The sequence below is a fragment of the Alligator mississippiensis genome, chromosome 3, assembly GCF_030867095.1.
Source record: "Alligator mississippiensis isolate rAllMis1 chromosome 3, rAllMis1, whole genome shotgun sequence".
In the NCBI taxonomy this organism is placed as follows: domain Eukaryota; kingdom Metazoa; phylum Chordata; order Crocodylia; family Alligatoridae; genus Alligator; species Alligator mississippiensis.
In genome coordinates, this window is record NC_081826.1 from 189966890 (window position 1) to 189988702 (window position 21813).

The 21813-nt window shown below is 45.8% G+C and overlaps 1 protein-coding gene across 3 annotated transcripts in view; it reads left to right on the forward strand.

The window, feature by feature from the left end:
- The first annotated feature begins 865 nt into the window (after positions 1 to 865).
- Positions 866 to 21813, forward strand: part of SPATA6L (spermatogenesis associated 6 like) — a 76098-nt gene continuing 55150 nt past the window's right edge. For 2 of the 3 annotated variants that reach the window (XM_014608650.3, XM_019477984.2), the window contains exons 1-5: positions 866 to 1021; positions 3830 to 3967; positions 14885 to 14933; positions 15860 to 15901; positions 21060 to 21184. In XM_014608650.3, coding sequence (XP_014464136.2) covers positions 983 to 1021; positions 3830 to 3967; positions 14885 to 14933; positions 15860 to 15901; positions 21060 to 21184 — 393 coding nt within the window. In that variant the 5' untranslated portion in view covers positions 866 to 982. The remainder of the gene's footprint in view (positions 1022 to 3829; positions 3968 to 14884; positions 14934 to 15859; positions 15902 to 21059; positions 21185 to 21813) is intronic. The other variant, XM_019477985.2, reaches the window with a different exon arrangement.

Genomic DNA, 21813 nt, shown 5'->3' on the forward strand with positions numbered 1-21813 from the left:
GAATCTATCCAGGAGTGCCCCAAGTCTATCCATAAATGCTTCCTGTCTATCCAGGGGTGCCCCAGGTCTATCCAGGAGTGCATCCAGTCTATCCAGGGGTGCCTTGAGTCTAAAAAGGTTGTGAACCACTAAACTAGAGGTTACTAGGCTGATTAGGTGCAGACTTCCTAGTGTGTGGCAGGGAGAAACAACCAAAAAAGCAAACTAAAACAACAAACTACCTTGTTTGCCTAGAGACCACAGAGAAAAATATCCTTTGCGAATGAACATGTTGGGGGAACATGAACATTTCCCCCCTCCTGAAGGTTGGGACTGAGGGGCTGGGAATATGGAGCAAGTCCTAAAGAAACCTAAACCATCACATGCCCAGGGTGACACAAACGCTGCCCCCAACAGCACAGCTTGCACCCAGGCCTCACCCAAAGCCAACACAGAGGCAAGTACAGGCCTGGCAAGTGGGACTTTGCCTGGTGCCACCATCTTAGGCATGGCCTGCTACGTGCATGCCCACTGCCACACCTTGCAGCTTCTGTGGTAGGCAGCGGGGTGCAGATCTTCAAGAACCATGTTACACATACTCCCCTCCCCCCCCACACACACTTGTGTGCACGCACATGGCATGCAGATGTCACCTGTGCAGGCAGCCTTGCACACGCACGCCCTGACCCCCCACTCCCAGACCGCATGGAGCAAGGATGGGGAGATTTCTTTCCCTGCCCGCACCCCTCTCCCCCAGCCCGCCGGCCGTGTCCGGGCAGGCGCAGAGCTGGGTGCCACTCGCCCGCAGGGGGCGCCCAGCTTCTGAAGACCGAACGTTGCAACATTTGCGTTTCCATGGCAACGGGACGCTTCCCCTCCCCCCTACTATCCAGGGAAGAGCAGCCCAGGGGCCGCCGGCGCTGGGCCGGGGAAATCCCCCTCTCTGCCCCCCCTGCGGAGGCTCCGGGGTCCTCCCACCCCCGGCGCCCGACCCCGGGGCGAGATGCCTCTGAAGGTGGTGGTGGAGCTGCAGATCCACGCGGTGAGGGGCAGGGCAGAGGGTGGGGAGTGATGCTGCTGGAGGTTTGAGCTTTCCTAGCAGAGCCCGCTGACCTGCGTTGCTCTGCCGCTCTGAAATCCCCACGGCTGGAGCAGTTTTCCGCGTTACTGCCACCTGGGTGTTATTGCTTCCCTGCTCTGCAAAGGGAGCAGGAGGCCGCTGTAAGTGTCCCCCAGCTGCCCTCACAGTAAGGCTGGGATGAAATTACCCTACACAGGGTGCAGCCATATGCCACTGCCTTGCTTTTTTTCCATGGGTTTAGCTCATCAGCCACAAGACTGCAGAGGTCTGTTTTGGTCACAGGGATACACAATGTGTTTTATAGTTTCATAGTTGTTTGAGGGCTGGAAGGGACCTTACAGATCATCGGGTCCAGCCCCCCTGCACTTGGGCTGGAAAGACTGCTGGGATCTGATGACGCCAGGAAGATGAGTGTCAAGATGCTTTTTGAAGATCGGCAGGGTGTCTCAGGGGGCAAGTGTGGAAAGCCAAGTGTATGGCAGCTAAGGACGTCTGTGTGAGAATGGAAGAATTGCTGATTTAACCTGTCAGGATCAAACATTGCATTAGTTCAGCGATCCTCAACCAGGGTGATGTGAGCTGTTAAGGTGGTGGCAGGGTGCTTTGCAATATTAGCACTGGGAGGTATGCAAGCATCTATATGTGATTCACAAAATAAACCCTGAGATTTCAAACTGGAATCATGCTGACCTGTTGTGGGCTTTCTGGGTTCTTTGCAACAGAAGAATTTCTCTGCTACTTTTCTGAAGGCAAAAAAAATGATTGGAATGGAAAAGCTGGACTTTTCCAAGAGGTGCCTTGAGGTGAATAAGGTTGAGAATCACTGGTTAAACAAATGTCAGGACTCCTCTAATTGTGCATTTGTCTTTTGGAGGATTATTGTGGCTGTTCAGAGTCTACTCAGAAGAGATTATAGTAATCTGTAGCACTTTGATAGGTTTTGCCAGTAGATGGAGAAATAGCTCTTTTAAAAAAAGTTTCTTTTAGCTGCTAGCCTTCCAGTCATCTCCTTCAGATATAATATTTCAGTGTCTATTAAGTAAAAGGCTAATATCCAAGAAATCTGTCTGGTTGCATGAATACAATTGTTGGGGAACAGAGATTGCCACATGGATAAACATATGGAATAGACCTCTCATTCAAAATTTCTGAAGTAAAGGAACAAACCCAAAGAAAACATGTTGAGGCCTCATCCTGCAATACTTCCTTGATTTTCAAAGCAATTTTGCGGGAGTCAGGGATTCGATGGTTGGAGCTTATCTATGTATTGTATCTGTTTATCAGCAGTATAATGTATTAGTGATGGAATACATTAGTTGACAGAGGAAAACAATACCAAGAATCAAACAAATGAATTAGTATTTGGTTGAGGGACTCTGAAAACAGTGCAAGAACTACATGGCAGTTGTTGCAACTGTGTATATTTTAAATCACACTGCCTTTATCTCTGGAGCATATTTTAAGGACAAATTCCAAAGGTGTAGAGTAGTCATGCCATGCCATGCCATGCCATGCCATAATATGCAGTTATAACAGGTATTTTGTTTTTGAGTTTATGAATCCAGACTCATGGATAAAGATCCATTCTCAAGGGTTTTCAACTTCATAGTCTTTCTGGTACAACACTGCTGCTGAAAAAAATCAGGCAGGCAACCCTGGGCACTCTACACAAGACATTTATTGCAGAGGTGCTTAAAGTAATTAGTTCTGCAGTAAAGTCTCTTTATCTACATGTCCAGCCCTATTAGGCTGGGGTAAACTAACTCTGCCATAGATTTCTTTAGTTTGCAGCAACACATGTGTAGATGCTGATGGGACTGGCTGGGGCACAAGAGTGCTTCAGTGCGGGGGCTGCCTGCTGACTAGCCCTGCGTGGAAGCACCCTTGTGCCCCAGCCAGCCCCTCCACAGCATGTTGAGCTGGGTTGGACCAGCCCTTGGCTCACAAGCTGACCCCCCAGGGTCTTTGCCAGCTGGGTCTGCTCCGACCCTGCTCAATGTGCTGTGGTCCTGGGCACACGTGTAAATGTGTTGCCCAGGAGCAATAAACTCTGGCATGATAAGTGTTGAAGTTAATTGTGTTGTATTAATTGCATGTATAGACATGCCCCCTGACTATTAAAATGATGCAACATGCTAAGAATGAAAAAATGATGCAGAAGTGTTCCGGTTAGAATACATGCCAAAGATGGGGGATTCAGAAGTGTCATGGTAACTTATGGGCACAAGTTGCATTTAAAGTCTTGTGGTAACTTCTGATTGTAAATTAACAGAGGGACTTTGGCATATCCCATTCCAGAAGCCCAGATCTGCCTTTCCGTACACAACTGTAATTTCTATTAATGTAACTGAAGGCGGAACTGGGTTCTAAGGACACATCTACACTGCCTCTGGACTGTGCTGGGGAGTGTTGGGGATGCCTTCTCTGCACATGCTGGACTCCAAAAGAGATGCTCTAGGCATGCATGCCAGTACACTTGATGTTTTAGGTGTGCTTACTCCTGTCATAAGGCAGCTGTATTACATCCATTTTGGGGTGTAGTATGCTCAGAGTGAGGATGCTGCGCTCGCTGTCACACTTCCCAGGGACTGTGATAGAGAAACTCCTGTTGACTGCTTCCATAGGAAAATCAATGGCATAGACACTGAGCTACCCTCTCAGCTGTAGCAGCGATTCTTGCAGATTGTGCTTGATGCATATTGATGACAGTGTGGGGAGGTATGACCAGGAAAATTCAGATAACCATGGTTGTTTTCTTTCTTTCATAAGGTCACGTGCCCTGGTGTGTTCTTGCCAGAGAAACATGGCGTTTACCTCAGTGTCTGCGTCCTGGGTCAATACAAGGAGACAGACTGCCTTCCTCCAATTTTTCCCCTCTTGTTTCATGAGAAGATGTGGTTTGAAAAGGTGATTTTCACTTGTTATATGATTTAGGCTTGAGTCTCTACACTACGACATTCACTTATTTGATTTCAAGAAGTATTTTTGTTCTAATTTACATGTGTTTGTGTAGCGTACACAGAGGTGATTGCACAATAGCTTAAAATGAAGTCTTACTCTTGTATATAGGGTATCCATAAAATCCTTGTGCACGTCTACATTTTAATAACTTAGGTTGTACGTATGACAGAAACAATCTGTAAACAGCATTTAAAAGCAAATTTATTAAATTTTTAGGACAACTAGAGTACACAGTGCTAGACTTCATAAGTAATAACGAATTTATTCTTAAATAAGATGGAGCTCTGTGCCACTATGCTCTGAATGTACGACAGTTTCTAAATGATGTTTTTCCAGAGAAGTGGCTAGGCAGAGGTAGACTAATTGATTGGCCACCTCGTTCACCTGACCTACCGCTGTTGGACTTCTTTTTATGGGGACATGTTAAAAGTGTAGTTTACTTGTCAAAACCATGTTCTTTGGTAGAACTTAGGGCTAGGATCGCCAATGCAATTAGTGCAATAACTCAAGAGCAACTGGGAAACATTTTCAAGGAGTTGGAAGATCGGATTGAGCATGGTATCATGATGGATGGTGGTTATGTTGAAGTCTAGCATTGTGTACTCTAGTTTTCCTGAAACTTTAATAAACTTTTTTAAATGCCATTTTCAGATTGTTTCTATCATATCTACAACCCAAGCTATTAAAGTTTAAAAGTGCACAAGGACTTTATGAAGACCCTGTATTGTGGGGGAGGATGGTGGGGGACATGGAAGGGTGGGTCTAAGTTTATGGGGGGCTGTAGGTGTGTGGATAAGTGGGGTGTGGGTGGGTATGGGGTTTGTGCGGGAAATGTGTGGGGGGGAGGGTGGCTGGGGTATGTGAGGAGGTGTGGGTGTGGGGGCCTGTGTGTATGGCAGTGCATGTGTGTGGTGGGGTGTGCATGTGGGACTCACCCTATGAACACACACACATACTCTCTCTCTCTCTCTCTGCCTCCCTCACTGCACACACACAGACTGTCCCTCATTGCACACAGGCGCGTGCACACACACACACACACACACACACACACACACACACACACACACACACACACACAGTCTCTCCCTCCCTCATTGCTCTCTTTTTCTCTCTTCCCCCATCCCTCATTGCAGAGATGTGAGCGCACACATGTGCACACACTCTCTCACTCCTGGCCCCAGGGTACCAGCACGGGCCTTATGCTCCTGCAGTCCGGCAGGAGTGTGGGGCATGTGGTGCTGGAGCAGCTGGTGGGCATGCAGGGAAGCAGTGAAAGCTGCGGCAGGCAGAGGCTTCTGGGTAGGGGGGCAGGGGTGAGAGGGGGTTGGGGATGGGGCGGGCCTGGGCTGGCCTTGCTACTGAGTCCTGCCAGCTCCCCCTGGGTCCTACTGCCCTTGTCTCCTGTCAACTTTGACAGGCAGCCAGGAGCAGATAAATACAATTTTTAAAAATGTTTAGGGGCCCCGCAGGCCAGATAGAATGGCTTGGTGGGCCGGATGTGGCCTGTGGGCCATATTTTGCCCACCCCTGCTCTACAGTTTGAACCCTGTATGGTCATTAATACCTGTACAAACTGGGTGTAAAACTTTACAGCTAGAGAAGTCTGTTCTGATGTCATTTTAAATTCACTTTCTGCACAAAGGAACAGGTTTTGTATTTCTACAACCCTTTGCTATCTGAATTTCTTTTGACAGTAGTGACATTTGATGGATATGGACGAATGATTAAATTGCAGTGGTGTTAGGTAATCTTATATAATCTCAGAACAACAGTGGCATATTAGGATACTTGCTCTGAAATAATTTTGTTGAAAACTTTTTTTCTGTGGAAACAAAACAATATCTCCTTTTTTGGATGACTATCTTTGTTCATGATTTTCATGATACCAGCAGACAGATAACTAAAAATAAAGACCTAAAGAAGTGACAGATAAATTCCTTTACTAATATTTCATGTGCCATTTTAAAATCTGCAATAAGTGAGAATACAAGACTTCATCTTTAATTTTCTTGGGAGCAAATAAGGCTTGGATAATTGTAAAATGTCTTGAAAAGGTTTTGGAAATACTTTGCTCTGTGTCTATGCTGCAAATAAATTTCTTGAACATATATTCTTTTAAAACAGATGTAATAACACTTGTGTCTCTCCCTAGCGGTCTGTTGAATACCTTGAAATCACTATAAGAGTAATTAGGTCTTAAGTGTTGTTCCTAGTCCCCCTTGTTCTTTCTGTAGTTGTTCTTGTTCTGCTCTTTTAGAAGAACCCAAGCTCTGCTTTAATTAACTACTCTTTTGCCATTTCTAGTAAAATTCCTTCCTCTAAAGGACATGGTGGTATTTCCCTCTCTCCCTAGGCTGTGGGGAGCATTGAAGATGAGCAGAGAATGAATCAATAGACACAGGGGCCTTAGTGGACCCTTTTAATGTTTTCCAATAGAGAAAAGTGCTTTCTTACCTTGTGTTATTTAACTTAGGGTAACTAACACAAGGAGGAATCCTAGTGAAGACAAAAACAATTATAGTTTTAACGTGTGTCCACATGTCAAGATAAATCCTAGCCTACCTTTTAATCTAGGGCCCAAGGGCCTCATGTGGCCTGCAAAGAGTTAATTTGTGGCCCCTTGGCTCCTACCCAGCCACTGCTACCCCCATCACTGCAGCTGTAGTTGCAGCTGGAGTCACTGGCCTTTCCCCCTCCTTCTTCCAGCTTCCATTTCCTGCCCCTGCCCCAAGGGGCATTGCTGTGTGATAGCACAGCCCAGAGGGTGCCAGGGGAGCCTGTAGCCTGGTATACTGGAGCAGCATGATGCAGCACTAAAGTCCATGGTCAAGAAACTGAGGGCGAGGCTGGGGTGCCTGTACATGTGGGGCAGTGATGGGGGTGGGGGGTGGGAGAAGGGGGACGTCTGTGCAGTGTGCAGCCCGAGGGGCCTGTAGCTTGCCTTTGCTGGGGTGGAGCATAGGGGTCACAGCCCCGTTACAAATTGGTCAGATCAGCCTTAATCCTTACTTAAACTTCGTACTAACATGAAAACTACAGACTGGCTTATCTTTACTGTGATTTTATCTTGTGCTAGTTACCATGTGTTAGCTAAAGATTTTTTCTTAGTGAAGATGCACTTTGCTTTGGTCTCTTCCAGAAAGACTGTCACTAGTGTACTGTCCTGCAAGCTTCAGCAATACCATATTTTCTTGCATATTACATATTCTGGAATATAATATGCATCTTATTTTTGAAAGGCAGAATGAAGAAAAAAGATTTTTCCAGAGTTACAGCTTCATAGTGCAGGGACAGAACCTATTCTTCAGCTGATTTACCTTCCCTTTCCTGTTTGACTAAAGCTGCAACCCTAGTTGCTGCTGAAGACTAGTCTCTATGGGTGGATCTGTGATTCTGAAAAGATCTAATAAGTTTCCAGAGCTATGAAATTGGAGGCAAGAGAGACCAGGAGCAGCGAGTGGACAAGAAAATTGCCACAAAAAAGCTTAGCTTGATTGGTGGAACACTAAGACCATTACAAAGGAGAGAAGATCATTAACACCTGTGGAATCAAAAACAATGATCCATTAAGTCAACTGATTCTCTTAGCTGCATGAATAATAATGTCACAGTTGCTGCAGTGTTAGCAAGAATCAAAGCAGGGTGCTTCTATCCTGGGCAAAAAATCAGCTTCCCTGCTTAATACATGCACTCCAATTTGATTTGAGGAGGGGAGTGGGGTGTGTAGGGAAAGAGGGGAAGGGGCAGTTGTGTGTGATTTTCAGGGGAAAGTTCATGTTATATATAAGATAATCTGGTATTAACTGAAGCAAGAGGTGAACACATTGGATGGGAAGCAGAGAAAAATTATATAGGACTTATCCAAAAGATAAAAATGAGCTCCAACTAACCCCAGCTGCTTTAAACAGGTGCAATGCCAAGGGTAGAACCAAGGTCCCATGAAAGTCACTGGAAAATCTCACATTGACTTCAAGGGGGCAGGATTTCACCCCAAAGAGGGAGAGTTGTCTCTTTTAGGGTGGCCCCTGAAACTTGTGATTAGGAGTAGTGGGCTGAAATTAAGCACAGCACAAACATTTTTATTTATTTTATTTTATTGAAATAGTCTGGTTTTATGTATGGTATTTACAAATTATTAATTGTCTCGGACGGCCAGAGCCGACTCGAGGTGATCTAATAATTACTCGTTCGTTGGGTGGGCTGGTGAATAGAGAGGCCAACAAAGCTTAGTTGTTGTAAAACTTTACTTACGCCGCTTGTGGTTACGACGAAAACGGTCCGGTCGTCTGAACAACTATGTTAGTTGTTCCAGCTGATAAGGCTCAGGCTACCTCATCTGTCCACAAATCAAGCCGGCGGGGATAGGGTACGTCTGGGATTGCGCTCGGTGACGGGGAGAAGAATCGATAGGTGATCAGTCTATCGATCAGCTCAGCTGCAAGTCAGATCTCTTTTAGAAGCACTCTGCAGCGTGCTCAAAGTTCTCCGACTTGGGTGGAAGTCGCGCGAAATTTTAAACAGCTAGCAAGCCAATCACTAGCCGCCACATAGGAATAATTTAGAACTGGCCAATAGCGGGACACAAATTTGCATTCGAATGGAGGGAACTCTCTTGCATCGGGGTTTTTCTGCTGCAACAGAAAACCTTTTCTTTGCAAGAGGCTCTCATGTGGCAGGAAAATTACATCGTGCCGAGGCACCAAAATCACTGGGTTGTGACATGCCCCCTTGCCAACGGCACAACTGGAATTTTAGACACATGGGCGCATCATACGGCATCTTTGTTTCGGGATTTACTGACCTGGCAAAGCTTTAACAACCAATAATATATATATATATACAAACAAACAATTTGATAGACTGGTCTTTTCAATAACTTTGAACATATAACAACAACTGTTGATCATCGTCTGATTGGAGAACATCTGCTTGGGGCTTCCTTCATCTAGTAGTCGGTCCGTCTTCTCCTATTAACAGACAACGTCAATAAAATACTTAATAAAATGAGAGAAAATAGTGTTATAGCTAGTCCTGAGTGAATGAACGTTCGCTGTCTCAGTGTCTCCTTCACAACCATCACTCTATTGACTCGAATGAACGGTAGTTTGGTACTCGATGAATCTCACAATCGGGCGGTTGTGGGTTACTGCTTTGCTGGAACTAAACCTGTGAAGAAAGAGAACAACAACACAAAACAAAAGAGACTTATGATTGAATTCACTGTAAGGATACTGGGTGAACGTCGGAAGGGCGAGTCATCCAGTTGTGATGAACAACAATAGGAGGACAATCGGGCTTTTCTTCTAATTGAACAGAATAGGTATTAGGATATTGTCCCGACTGTTGAACGGTTCCTTTGTGAACTTGTGGATGAGACTGATGGGGGTGTGGTATTGAGATCCACACTAACTCATCTGGCTGGAACTTGGGTTCCCAAGGTGGGGGTTTCTGGACATTAGTTTCATCCCATAACGGTTTAGCGGTGTTCAGTGAGATGAGAACATCATGATTGAATTTAGTCCAGTTTTTAAATGTCCCTCCTTCTCTGAGGCGAAGTTGTTCCTTGTACAGACCTATGTGTCTTTCCACAACGCCGTTGGACTGTGGGTGGTACAGCAGATGGAGATGCCAGGCTACATTGTGAAGACGAGCAAATTTGTAAATATTTCCCTATTGTTACAAGCTTCGCAATAATACCCATAGCCTCTGCCATGTCGGGAGGTTCCATCTGAGGCCATCCACACCGGGGCAGAAGTTCCATACAATGTAGGGACCTTCTCCTCATCTTCTGGGCTTGGATCAGGTGCCGTGTCTTCCAACCTCCAACAATGCCAGTTGTAATGGTGGGTAAGCACTAGCGTATTCCAGGTCTTAGACTCCCCCTGAAAATGTGGGTCGACTCTTTCCGCATCCAGCAAGGGTAACAATGTGGCACCGGGAGCGCGTAATGTCCCATGCCCCCTTGCTAAAGGCTCCACCAGTTGTTCAGCTAGGAGGATTTTTCCTACAGCTCCATATCGATGTTGTGCCACTTGAAGCGTCTTATGGGCTGTATATACTAGCTCATTGTGAGGGTTATGTGCGACAGTCCACACGTGGTTTGTGGTGAACCCAAGGGTTACGGTTAGTGACTCACCCAGATCGATGGCATGGAGTGATGTATCTTTAACTGTGGCTAGCAAGCAAAGCAGGTTCTGCTGGTCTCCTTTCGTCCAGGGCGTGGACTTTCGAGATTTGTTACGGATCTGTCGCTGCAATTTGGTGAGGAGTACCAAATCACTAGGTCCAACATAATGCCAATACCAATTCAAATGACCCAAAAGCTGTTGGAAGTGCCTCTTAGTAGTAGGGAAGAATGTTTTTAATGGATCGATGTTAGGACCCTCATGCGAAATTCCGTGGCGGATGGAACCGATGTATCGAGTACCAAGGAACGTAATGTCATCTACAGGATGTAGGCTTGACTTTTCCTCGTTGATCGTCCATCCCTCACTCTGAAGGTGAGCGACTAGTTGATTGACTATACTAGTAACTACGGAACTATCGCGACCCATGATGGCAAGATCATCGACATAACTCCAAATTTTCAATTCCTTCTCTGGGGGAAGAGAGCATGAAGCTTGAAAATTCTTTAGGGTATTATTCATGGCTTCAGTGGCTAGTGATGGAGCGTTGCGATATCCTTGTGGACAGACCGTCCACCTGTACATAATGCCATCAATACACATATTTAGTATTCCTTCTGGGTCAGTTATCGGGATGGAAAAGAACATATTTTTTAGATCCAATGTGACTCCGACCCACTTACTTTGTTGGAACTGTGCCATCTCAAACATACATTGTGGCAGAGTAGAAAGATTAGGTTTTTGAAGTACTTGACACCTTTTGTTGACTTCTTTATAGTCCACAACCAACCGGGCTTCATTAGGCTTTCCAGGTTTCGCAACTCCCCATCCTGATGACAGGTAGGTGCTGGCAGTTACGGTCTTAATACAGCCTCGTCGCTCGAGTCGCCGCAGGAGGTCAGTAAGGGACTGTTTTAGAGGACCCTTAGTTGGGATCGGTCGATATCGCCAGGTGGAGGTGTTACGAAGCATTGGTCGATACCAATCCTGTTCTGGGATAATAATGGGTAATGCCTGTAGCACTTGTTCTTTAAGGTCAAGTGCTCTTATCTCCGGGATCCCTAAAATGTTAATGCCCCCTAGGACAGCCTCTAGAGGGTATCGGTGGCCTTGGACCCAAAATTTGACCTTCGTTGTGACAGCGATAGCATTAAGCCCTTGCACCTTGATCGTTTTGGTGGTCTTTTGATGAGGTATCATTGAGGTAATCACATTGGTTTGAGCTCCAGTATTGAGAAGGAAGAATGCTTGTTGTTGGTCCTCCGGATCGGTAGGGTTGTAAACAGTGAGTTCGGCGTATGGTCGAGAATCAGTGGGGTCAGGTTTGAGCTGGAGAAGGCCGCCGGCGGAGCCGCCGGCCATTACTCGTTTTTTGATGGGTCCTCGAATTTGAATCCTAATGCTTTGGCCAGACGAGACTGGCCCCTTTCTCCCAAAATTCGTAACTGAGTCTTTGTAAGTCCAGAGTAGGCGAGGAGAAAACCAAACATGTTCCTTTCCTTTGTCGTTCTTTCCTTTGGGGTTCTTGGAGGTGACCACCATGGCTCTCGCCGGGGGGTATACTCTTGATGTCTAGGTCTCAGTGTTTCGGCTGGGTATGCTGAAGGTCGGTCCCTTATATTATCAGAAGCTTCTTCACCTTGCTTCATAAGTGCTTGTAGTTGTGGGAGATGGCCTAAAAGATTTTCCACTGGTTGACCTGCCATTGGGTTCAAAAAGAGTCGGAGTGTAACGGCATTTGCTCCTCCGTACACCTCCACGCAGGCATCTATAGCTTCCAGGGGTGTTGGAATTGCCCCAGGGTCCGATAGGTGGCGGTGAGCCTATCTCTCTTTGCATTGTACGGCTGTTAGTCCCATTGGATTTGTTCTCGGGCTCCACGAGAGATATGACACCCCAACTATAGCCAGGAGGAGTTGCTCTGCAGTAGCCTTCTGTGGACGACCTTCGTGCCAGGTGTGAAATTTGTGGGTTACCTGTCCCACTACGAGCACCGGGAGCGGGATGGGCCAGTGGGCACTGTCTGTGACCACATTCAAGTCAGTAGCTCGCCCTCCGCTCCATGCCGCTTGTTGGGTCAGGGCACTTGCTTCTTCCTTGTCTAAGGTGTCAGATCCAAATTCCACTATTAATCGTCCTAACTACATGGCCAAGGTTTCTTCTGGTTTTATTTTAGATTCTCTACAAAGTTCCTGAATTTCTGGTCGGGTGCGTGTGCGAGAGATAACAGTGGTACGCGTAGTACCTTCTTCATCCGCAATATGCTTCATCACAGCTATCGGGTGAGCTGCGGTAGAGAAAGAGTTAAATTCTTCATCTGGGAGCGTTGGGTACATCCCTCCTCCCATTGCCCCCTCCCTGTGGCAAGGAGGTGGGGCCGTTGGGAACGACATCGCCTCAGGGGGCGGAGTCGCTAGGCGGATCCCCGCCGGGTCTTCTGAAACTCTGCCCCTCTTTTCTGGGTTCCCCGGATGGCTTGCACTTCTTCCGGCGCCATTTTCTGCTAGCGGCATCATGCGGCTGGTGCTTTTGATAAGCGCCGCTCCGGAGCTCTTTGCTGTCCGCTCCAGCGACTCCTTACCCGCCGTATGCATCTGTGCTTCTAAATTTGCGTATTCCCTTAGTAGACTCGCTACTGTACGGAACAGCACATTCATCATTTTTCCCTTCTTCCATTTAGTTAGACCCCATCTCGGCACATGACGGCCCTTAGTTTCCAAGTCCTCCCGGAGCTGAACGAGGAGCTCATGGCCCCGCGACTCAGGCACCAAATCCGGACAGTTGAACCAGTCCGTGGGGGTGGGTTCCCCTCCTTCCCTTAAGTATCGAATGCATTGAGCGAACTCCTGAGCGGGGGTCAGCTTTTCTACCTTCTGTGCTTTCACCCCGGCTAAGAATATGGTTGAGGTTTCCTCCGGGGGTCGATAATAGACCCAGTCGCTCCCCATTATGCATCCGAACTCCCCAAGGGATAGCTTAGTTCTCCATTCCTTCACTACGGCCTCTTCTCTCTTTACGGAGAAGTAACCATCAATATTTCTTTCATCCCCTTCTACCGCCTGGTGGTAAGCGATATGCGCCCATAGATCATTGGCATTCTCTACGTGGCGTGTCCCGGTGCGCCAGGGGCAGCACCCGATTAGGTTCTTCTTTATCACCATGCCCTTAGATCCCATCCTTGTCGCCATGTCTCGGGCGGCCAGAGCCGACTCGAGGTGATCTAATAATTACTCGTTCGTTGGGCGGGCTGGTGAATAGAGAGGCCGACAAAGCTTAGTGGTTGTAAAACTTTACTTACGCCGCTTGTGGTTGTGACGAAAACGGTCCGGTCGTCTGAACGACTGTGTGAGTTGTTCCAGCTGATAAGGCTCAGGCTAGCTCATCCGTCCACAAATCAAGCCGGCGGGGATAGGGTACGTCTGGGATTGCGCTCGGTGACGGGGAGAAGAATCGATAGGTGATCAGTCTATCGATCAGCTCAGCTGCAAGTCAGATCTCTTTTAGAAGCACTCTGCAGCGTGCTCAAAGTTCTCCGACTTGGGCGGAAGTCGCGCGAAATTTTAAACAGCTAGCAAGCCAATCACTAGCCGCCACATAGGAATAATTTAGAACTGGCCAATAGCGGGACACAAATTTGCATTCGAATGGCGGGAACTCTCTTGCATCAGGGTTTTTCTGCTGCAACAGAAAACCTTTTCTTTGCAGGAGGCTCTCATGTGGTGGGAAAATTCCACCGTGCCGAGGCACCAAAATCACTGGGTTGTGACAGTAAAAACCAATAGAATCACCACCTCAGACCTTCTAACTCCTTTTTAGGGGATTGTCCTGTATTTGGAATGACTGCAACCAGTGAACTGATCCTTTTCTTCTGGGACATGGCCTGCTGGATAGAACAAGACCCAAAGTGTTTTCAAGACACATGTACCCCGCTTCCACTTGCTCCTTCTAGTAGAATTTTACTAATATTAGTGCAGAAGTGGAAAATTTCCTGATAAATGTTTGCCTTGTAAGGCTTAGATTCCCTTCTGAGTTCAAGACTTAGATTCCCTTCTGAGTTCAAGTAGGAGGCTACACTGTATGTTATTTAGGTTTAAACAACTATGATTTTTATGATTTTATGTAACTCTCTTTTTCTCTTTTTCCTTCCCTCCCTCCTCCCCCCCCGAAATTATTATAATACTTTCTTGCTGACATAAATAGGTTTGTAATATGCTAACATAGGCATTACAGTATATCATCAGCTATCTGTGTCCCTTTGGAAGGCACTTGTTCAAAAGCAATTCAGATAGTTGAAGTCAAATAGGTAAGACTAACTGTGACAGGTTCTGTGAGAAGTACAGCCATTTCTTTTTATTTACCTTTATCTCTGCAACATCTGCTGACTTATGCCATAGTGTTCACTTATCAAGCTAGTTCAGGTCCCAGCCTTCAACAGGTCAATAGCTTTTAGGTTTTTTTTCTTCTGTTATACTTTTCTCTTGAGCTTTCTTGCCAGTTGGCCTACAGCAGTTAGTTACATGCATACAAGTGCCAGATCAACATGACAATTGCTAGATTACTGTTTAGATAACTGAGGATGTATTGTATCATGATTTGATTGTACTTAGTTATGACATAATGAAGTAAAAGATATATATTGAATATATTTTAAAATGTTTCTATGTACTGATATTATTAAAATGCTCTGCTCTTTGTATTGATACAAATTAATATATTTTGTATTACTTTCCTGTAGGTTTTCGAAAGTGCCACAGATCCTGCTGCTGTAATGGAGATGCTGGAAAGTAAGTATAATTAAAAAATATATGTATTCAGTTTGCATGTGTGATGAGAGACAATGTAACTGCTCCAGATGGTCACAGATCAAATCAATCTGTCCATCTGTCTGTCTCTACCTCCATTCATCCAGCCTAGTTGCAAGGCTAGCTGCACATTTTTCCCATTCTGGACCTTTCAGGGTTCACCTCTGTGTAAGCAAGACCTCAGGCCTTTACCTCCTCTGGCGATTGCTTCTTGTGTGATTTTTCCCTTTCTTTGACTGGGACGTGGGCTGCAGAACCTCATGTACTAACCACATTTACCCAGCAGGTCTAACTGGTTTCAGTACCTGTAGTTCTTCCTTTAAGAGTTTGTGAATGGTGGTGCATGTATAGAACCAATGTTTTGGGGATCAGAGAATTTAGGAAAAAAGATTTTAAAATAACAGTCTATATGCATGGCTGTCTTATATGTCTGCCATCCCCTGGACTTGCCTAGATGGGCTTAAGTTCTTCAGACAGGTGACTGTCTCCCGCAGGTAACTATCTTAGTTTCAACAGCTTTCCAACAACTACCTACCCTCTTGTAACAGCCAGTGTCCCTTTGTTTTTATCCTGTCAAGGCTTTTGTCCCTGTGAACCAAACCAGAGCTCTGCAAGATGTCGAGTCAATGGCTGTCCTGTCTTCCTATAACAATCCTTAGGTGCTAAACATGGAAAGCTTTATCATGAGCCATTGTTTCTTCCCCACTACTTTCCTTGCAACCTTCTGTTAAATTAAACCAATATATCCATGTAGTAAATATCATCATAGCCGGTCAAGAAACAACATTTGTAAACAGTCAGTCTTCGTGTTGTTACACAAAACCTTTGTTGTTGTTGTTGTGCTTTGGGAATATTGTGAATGCATTCAATCTTTTGAGCTCCCTTGACATTTATTTATTTTCTTCTAGGCAATGTGGCGAAATTTGGATTAACTCAACTAGTACCTCCAGGTAATGTGGAAGGAAATAAGTATTTTTTCAGAACAGTGGGTAATTAGTTGAAAGTAGGAATGCAGTGGATTTAACTTTGAACACCACCTGCCATGTACCCCTGCCTAAGTTTTGTTTTTCTGGCATGCCAGCACTCTGGCACCTTACAAGGTAGACATTGTGGTTTTTTTCAGCACTCTGGCCAAAAAATGTTGCCTACCCCTGACTCAGACCCATCCCCAGCCCACCAAACCCACATCCTGCAAGTTGCTGTGGGTTCTGGTTTTATTAGTGTTTGCTGATGCTGGGAAGTAAGGAAGTAAGTTGTGGTGGGGGAGCGGTGGGCAGGATGGGGTGTAGGTTCGACTGGGGGGTTGTTTGTCTGGAGGTGGGGAGGGTTAGGGGGAGAGAGTGCTCCATTCCCCCAAGTCCCCCTGTAGACCCCACCTGATCCCCCCAAACCCTTCCGGACCCTAGCAATCCCTGCCCCACGTGGACCCAATCCCTGCCTATGAACTGCCCCTTCAATCTCCCTGTGGACCTCCTGATCCCCCCATAGCCTGCTTGCCCCCCTGATTCCCCCAACTGCCCCCTGCTAGCCCTCCCCATCTCAACTTATCTTAGATCAGGTATCTATTTTTAATGCAATCTAACCTACCTCTAACTTTCCCCAAAGTCTCTGTGGAATACTTTGGGGTAACTGCATTTTGTCCATTTATGATCCTGGTGTAAATGCCATTGTTATACATAAGCAGGTATAAATTCCCTGGACATGTTCTGAGAAGTGTGTGCGTGCAGGGGCATGTGTTTCCCATGGGACAAATAGCAGTGGCACATATTTCTGCCACTGCTATTTGTCCCCAGGCACACCCGTGCATGTGCATTCTGGTGTGCAGCAAATTGACCCAGGTGGCATAGGGGAGGCTGGGGGCAGCACCACCTGGGGTTTTGGGGGCCTCCCAGGGCATCAGTGGAGTTGAGACGGTTGCTTAGAGCCTGGCTGGCAGCCAGACTATGGCTCTGGCTGGCTAGGCTCCATTTCTGGCAGTGAATGCTGCTGCCGTGTGCGCCACACTGCTTTTTTTAGCAGCAGTTTTTTTTGACACTGGGATCTCCCATTGTCGAACAAAACAACCATGCTGCAAAGTAGCAATGCAGCGAATGGGTGCACATGTGCTGCATATGGTTTGCAGCACCTCAAACAGATGCTGCAAGCTGCACATACACACTTATCAGGATGTGCCCCCTGTGTTCATTTCAGATTTTAAACTTGAATTCTTCTGTTGTTATTGCTGTAGCTCTGCAAAAAAAAAAAAAAAAAAAGCAATTAGAGTGTTTCTTACCATGAAAAAATGAAAAATTTAAAACTCTTCCTTCATTGACAAGATGACTGGAAGGAGTTCTGCTCATTTTTTTGACAAATCCCATTGTAACCCTTATTAGTGAAACTGAGAGTGCTAACTCCAATTTGTCTTTTTTACAGTTGAACCTGGGCCAGCACCAGTTCAGTTAAACTGGTTATAGAAATGGTTCTGTTTTATAGCATAGAGAAGGCCCGGGTAGGGGATCTGTCAGTGCCAGGTTGTGGCCACTCAGGTCCCAAACTGAGACCAGAGAAAGCTACTAAAATGAACCCAGCTATGAAAGATCAATGTAAAAAGGATTAAAGATCTTGTTATCTTTAGCACCCTTTATAGAAGTTTTCTTTCTTCAGATTATTGCTTTTAAGAGGAGAATCTGCAGATTACAGGCACTGATGGTCAATCCACAATAAACATCATATTTCATAACGACAAACTAAATTGTGAATTCACCCAGAGTTTTTAAACAAAAAACAATTTAGGATTTTCAGTGCATGGTATGTGTCTTCCTACTTGCATTTTCCCTCAAACTTCACAGCTTTCCACAGAAAGTCAGATGGCTCATCATAGATGGTGAGACCTGTCAGAGGCTCAGTAGGCAGAATTAGACACTTGATTTTCATAACTACTTAGCACCCTTTAGTTCCCAAGGTGGTCATTCTAAATGAAATGCTGGCTACTTCATTTACATGCCTACTCAAGTGCTAAAGTTTTTTTGGGGTTTTTTTTTTTTTAAATCTGTTCCTAATCCTTTTAATAAATCCAGCAGTTTAGATTTCTCTACAAAGGCCACGTGTAAAGTTCAGATTATTTTAGTTCATTGTGAGTGGGTTACAGTCTTTATAACTGAAAGTTGCAGATCCTGTCCAACCAGAGGAGTAGCTAGTTTTATGGTTTGTATTCAGAAAATGCTGTTAGGAGTAATTTATAGAGCCACAATCTGGAATTCATAGTTTTGTGAACAGATATTTTCTTGATACTTCAGCAAATTTAGATGCTGGTTTCAGGAAGGCAGTACCTCTACTATATTTTTAAGAAGTGTTGCTTTCCAGACCACCTTCTAGTTTGGTCATTCCAGCGTGAAAGAACACAATGAAATGAAGCCGCAAAAGGAGTTACTCACCACAGTAACTTTTGTCTCTGAATATATTGCCTACCTAGAGCAATACTGACCTTCCTTTTTCTCCTCTGCTTCAGAGCTCAATGTCGTGGGCTTCTGACGGCAGAAAGAATTATAGCAGCACTACAGATGTAGGTATTTATACTCCCAGTCAGTAAAATGTTGGACTCAGCAGTGCTTGGAGGGGCTCCATGGTTGTGTGGCCAAGTATGCAACTCCCACAGTGTGTCTCTATGGATGGAATACATTCAGACAATAAAAGTTACTTAGGGAAGTAGCCCCTTTTACTTCTCCTGACACTTTCTGGTGCCAGCTGTACTAAACAACCATAAGAATGTCAGTGTCACTTTTATAATCCTATTACAAACTTTTCTGTTTTTTTCATATATATAGACAATTAGGTTAGTAGAGTGTAGGGGTGCACTGATAGAGATTTTTGGGGCCAGTATCGATAGCCAATTTTTAAGGAGGTATATTGGCTGATACTGATCCAATTTCCAATACACAGCCTGGTAGCTTGAAGAGCAGTGTCTGGAAGGGGAGCAGGAAAGGAAGGGGTGTGGGGGATGCAGATCGAGGCCCCCATGGTGAGGGAGGGAGTGGGGCTGGGGCAGGGGCTGGGGCAGGCACTGCCCAGCTGGGGGGGAGAGGAGGGTATGCACCCCAGGAGGGCATGGGGGTGCATGTCCCCGGATCTACATGGGGTGGGGCAGGCTGCCACTGTGGGCTGAGGCTGGGGCTGCACGGGGCTTTTCCCAGTGGGGGCTGGGCTGGCACTGGGAGGAGGGCTATGGGGGGGCTGGAGCCACCCAAAAATTCACCATAGCCCCCCTAAACCCCTTTCCAGTGCTGCCTGCTCTGAGCGCAGCCCAGCCCAGCCCCTGCTGGGAAGAGCTCTGGCCCCAGCCCCCAGCGGCACCCTGCCCTGCCCCATGCAGATCCAGGGGGTACACTCCCCCATGCCCTCCCAGGGTGTGCGCAGCAGTGGGAGCCACCCCTATCTTCCTGCACTGCCCGGATGAGCCGCAGCTTCATCCTGCATCCCACCCTGCTCTGGCTGAACAGCACCTGCCTCAGCCGCAGCCCCAGCCCCACTCCCTCCCTCACCATGGGGGCCTTGATCTGCCCTTCGCCATGCCCCTTTTCTTCCCCATCCCCCTCCCCTTCTACCATGACAGACTTACCAGCTGCATGCAGCTCTCCATGCTTTTGGGCTGTGCTCCTCACCACCTACATGCTGCGCTGTGGCTGCGCACATGCACGGGGCATTTATCAGCCACATCAGACTGATTTTCAATAGTCAATTTTCTTTATATCTGTGCCGATACAATATTGGACCGATGTATTGGTGCACCTCCAGTAGAGTGATTTTCAACCAGGGTGCCATGAGATTCTTTTAAGTATGCCATGCAATGTTAGCACTTTTTGGTGTACAAACACCTAAACATTATTCACAAGACAAACTCAGAGATCTCAAATCCATAACATCAAAAACATTCTGACCTGTTGTGATCTTTCTGAGTTTTTTGCAAGAGAAGTATTGCTCTATTATTTATTCATAGTAAAAAAACGAGTAAAAGCTAAGAGCTGGCATTTTTCAGGATGTTTCTTGAGTCTAACGAGGGGTGTGTTCAGTCTAATGAGGGGTGCCTTGGGACTAAAAAGGTTGAGAACCACTAGATTAGTTGTTAGTACAGTAATTTGAAAAAGTGCATTTATAATATGAATTCTGGTCTCTCTTAGGTCATTGACAGGATTCCTGTTTTAAGTCAATAGAATTGGGATTTGGTCCTGTATGCTGAGACACAGATATTGTACATATTATATAAAGGTCATACTCTGTGAAGGCCCATTTTGAATGTTGGGAGGTGCTGCATGCATTTGTTCTCTTGATAGCGTCCATAATAGATGACACTCACCTCCAGCATGATTAGGTCCTAATATAGGAAGAGCAGGGATAGATTTTAGTTGCACAGCTTTGGAAATTCTCTGCAGTACAGTGTGATAATGTGCATTGTTGCAGTCATTTCCATCCCAAAATAGTTTGGGGCACTCGTGACAAACTGAGTGTTAAAGATGGCATCAAGCGCCAATGTTGCTATGCTAAGCCAAGTCATTCATTACAAATGAAAGCATAAATGGACTTGCTGCCTTCTGCCTCCTTCATTTCACTTTCAAGATAGAAACATTAATCAGGAGTGGAATAGTCAGAGCAATAGAAATAAGGCTAACAAGTCATTTGATTTAAAAGCAGTGATTTTCTAAGTCCCTGATAGTGAAGTATGACCTTACTGGATGGAGCCTTTCTTACAAATTAAAAAACTGAGCACACAACAAAACATGAGTATTCACTGTTGATCAGTGTCTCTGTTGTTGCAGTTTTCTTTGTAGTGGCTATAAGGCATGTAAATAGAGAGTTTCCTATTTACATTTTGGTTCAGGGTCATATACAAAAAAAGGATGAAATGCCAGAGAATCCTGAAGCAGATCTGTAGGGGTATCGCTTCCTTTGACACTGCTGCTGGGACTGCTCTGTGTACTGCTGACAGTCTTCCCTAATGTAGAAGAGGGGCAGCATTTCTCAGATCTCAGAGGGTCCCCTGATCAGTGCTGATGGGCTTACAGAGGCCTTGTCACAGACTAAATAGAAGGAAAATCAATCCTGGAAACCGTTTTTGCTTTTCCCCACTTTTTCCAGTAGGGGACGATCTTGCTTTTTATGAAGAGAGTACTCGAGATTTTCTTTTCCCTGAGCCCAAGCTGATGCCTGCGTATCCTGGTGTGGACAGAGAGGTATTGATGAAAACGGCTCCTGGTTTTCCAGTAAGTTGCCTCCAAATGGCATTTGCCATGTGTAGCTGAAAAGGAGAAAGAAGGAGAGATGTGGTCCATTGGGCAGGTGGTAGCTTTGTGAGGATTTCAGTCTGAGACATGAATTTGAACCACTCTTGAACACAGATATGCTCAAGTGATTGCATGGTCATTACAGGGTCTTGGAAAAAAGTTTTAAATATCTATCAGTTGGAGACCAATTAGAGCGGGGACTGGGAGTCCAGAAGCAAAGCCCAAGATTTCCTTTCTTGTCAGCTGCTGTGAAGGGGCAGAATGCTGGTTAGCACCCAGTGCAACCCATTGACTGTAATTGGGGACACCTGCTTTATTATCCATTTCCTTCCCTCAGGCATGCCCTTAGTTTACACATCATCCTTTTTGGGAGGGTCTTTTCTCCTGGTAAATTTCTTGGCATCTGTCTCTTCTGCTGCTCTTCAGCACCAACGGCAGAAAACAACCGACAACATTCTCATCAGTTTTGCTAACTGCATTATGCAATGGAAGCAATAAAACTGATCAGAGTTTTTATTAATTTAATAATTTCATTCTGGTACTGCTTGGCATAGCTCTGAGCACCAGCAGACTTGCTGAAACAGCCTCGCTGTGGACTCAAGACTTCA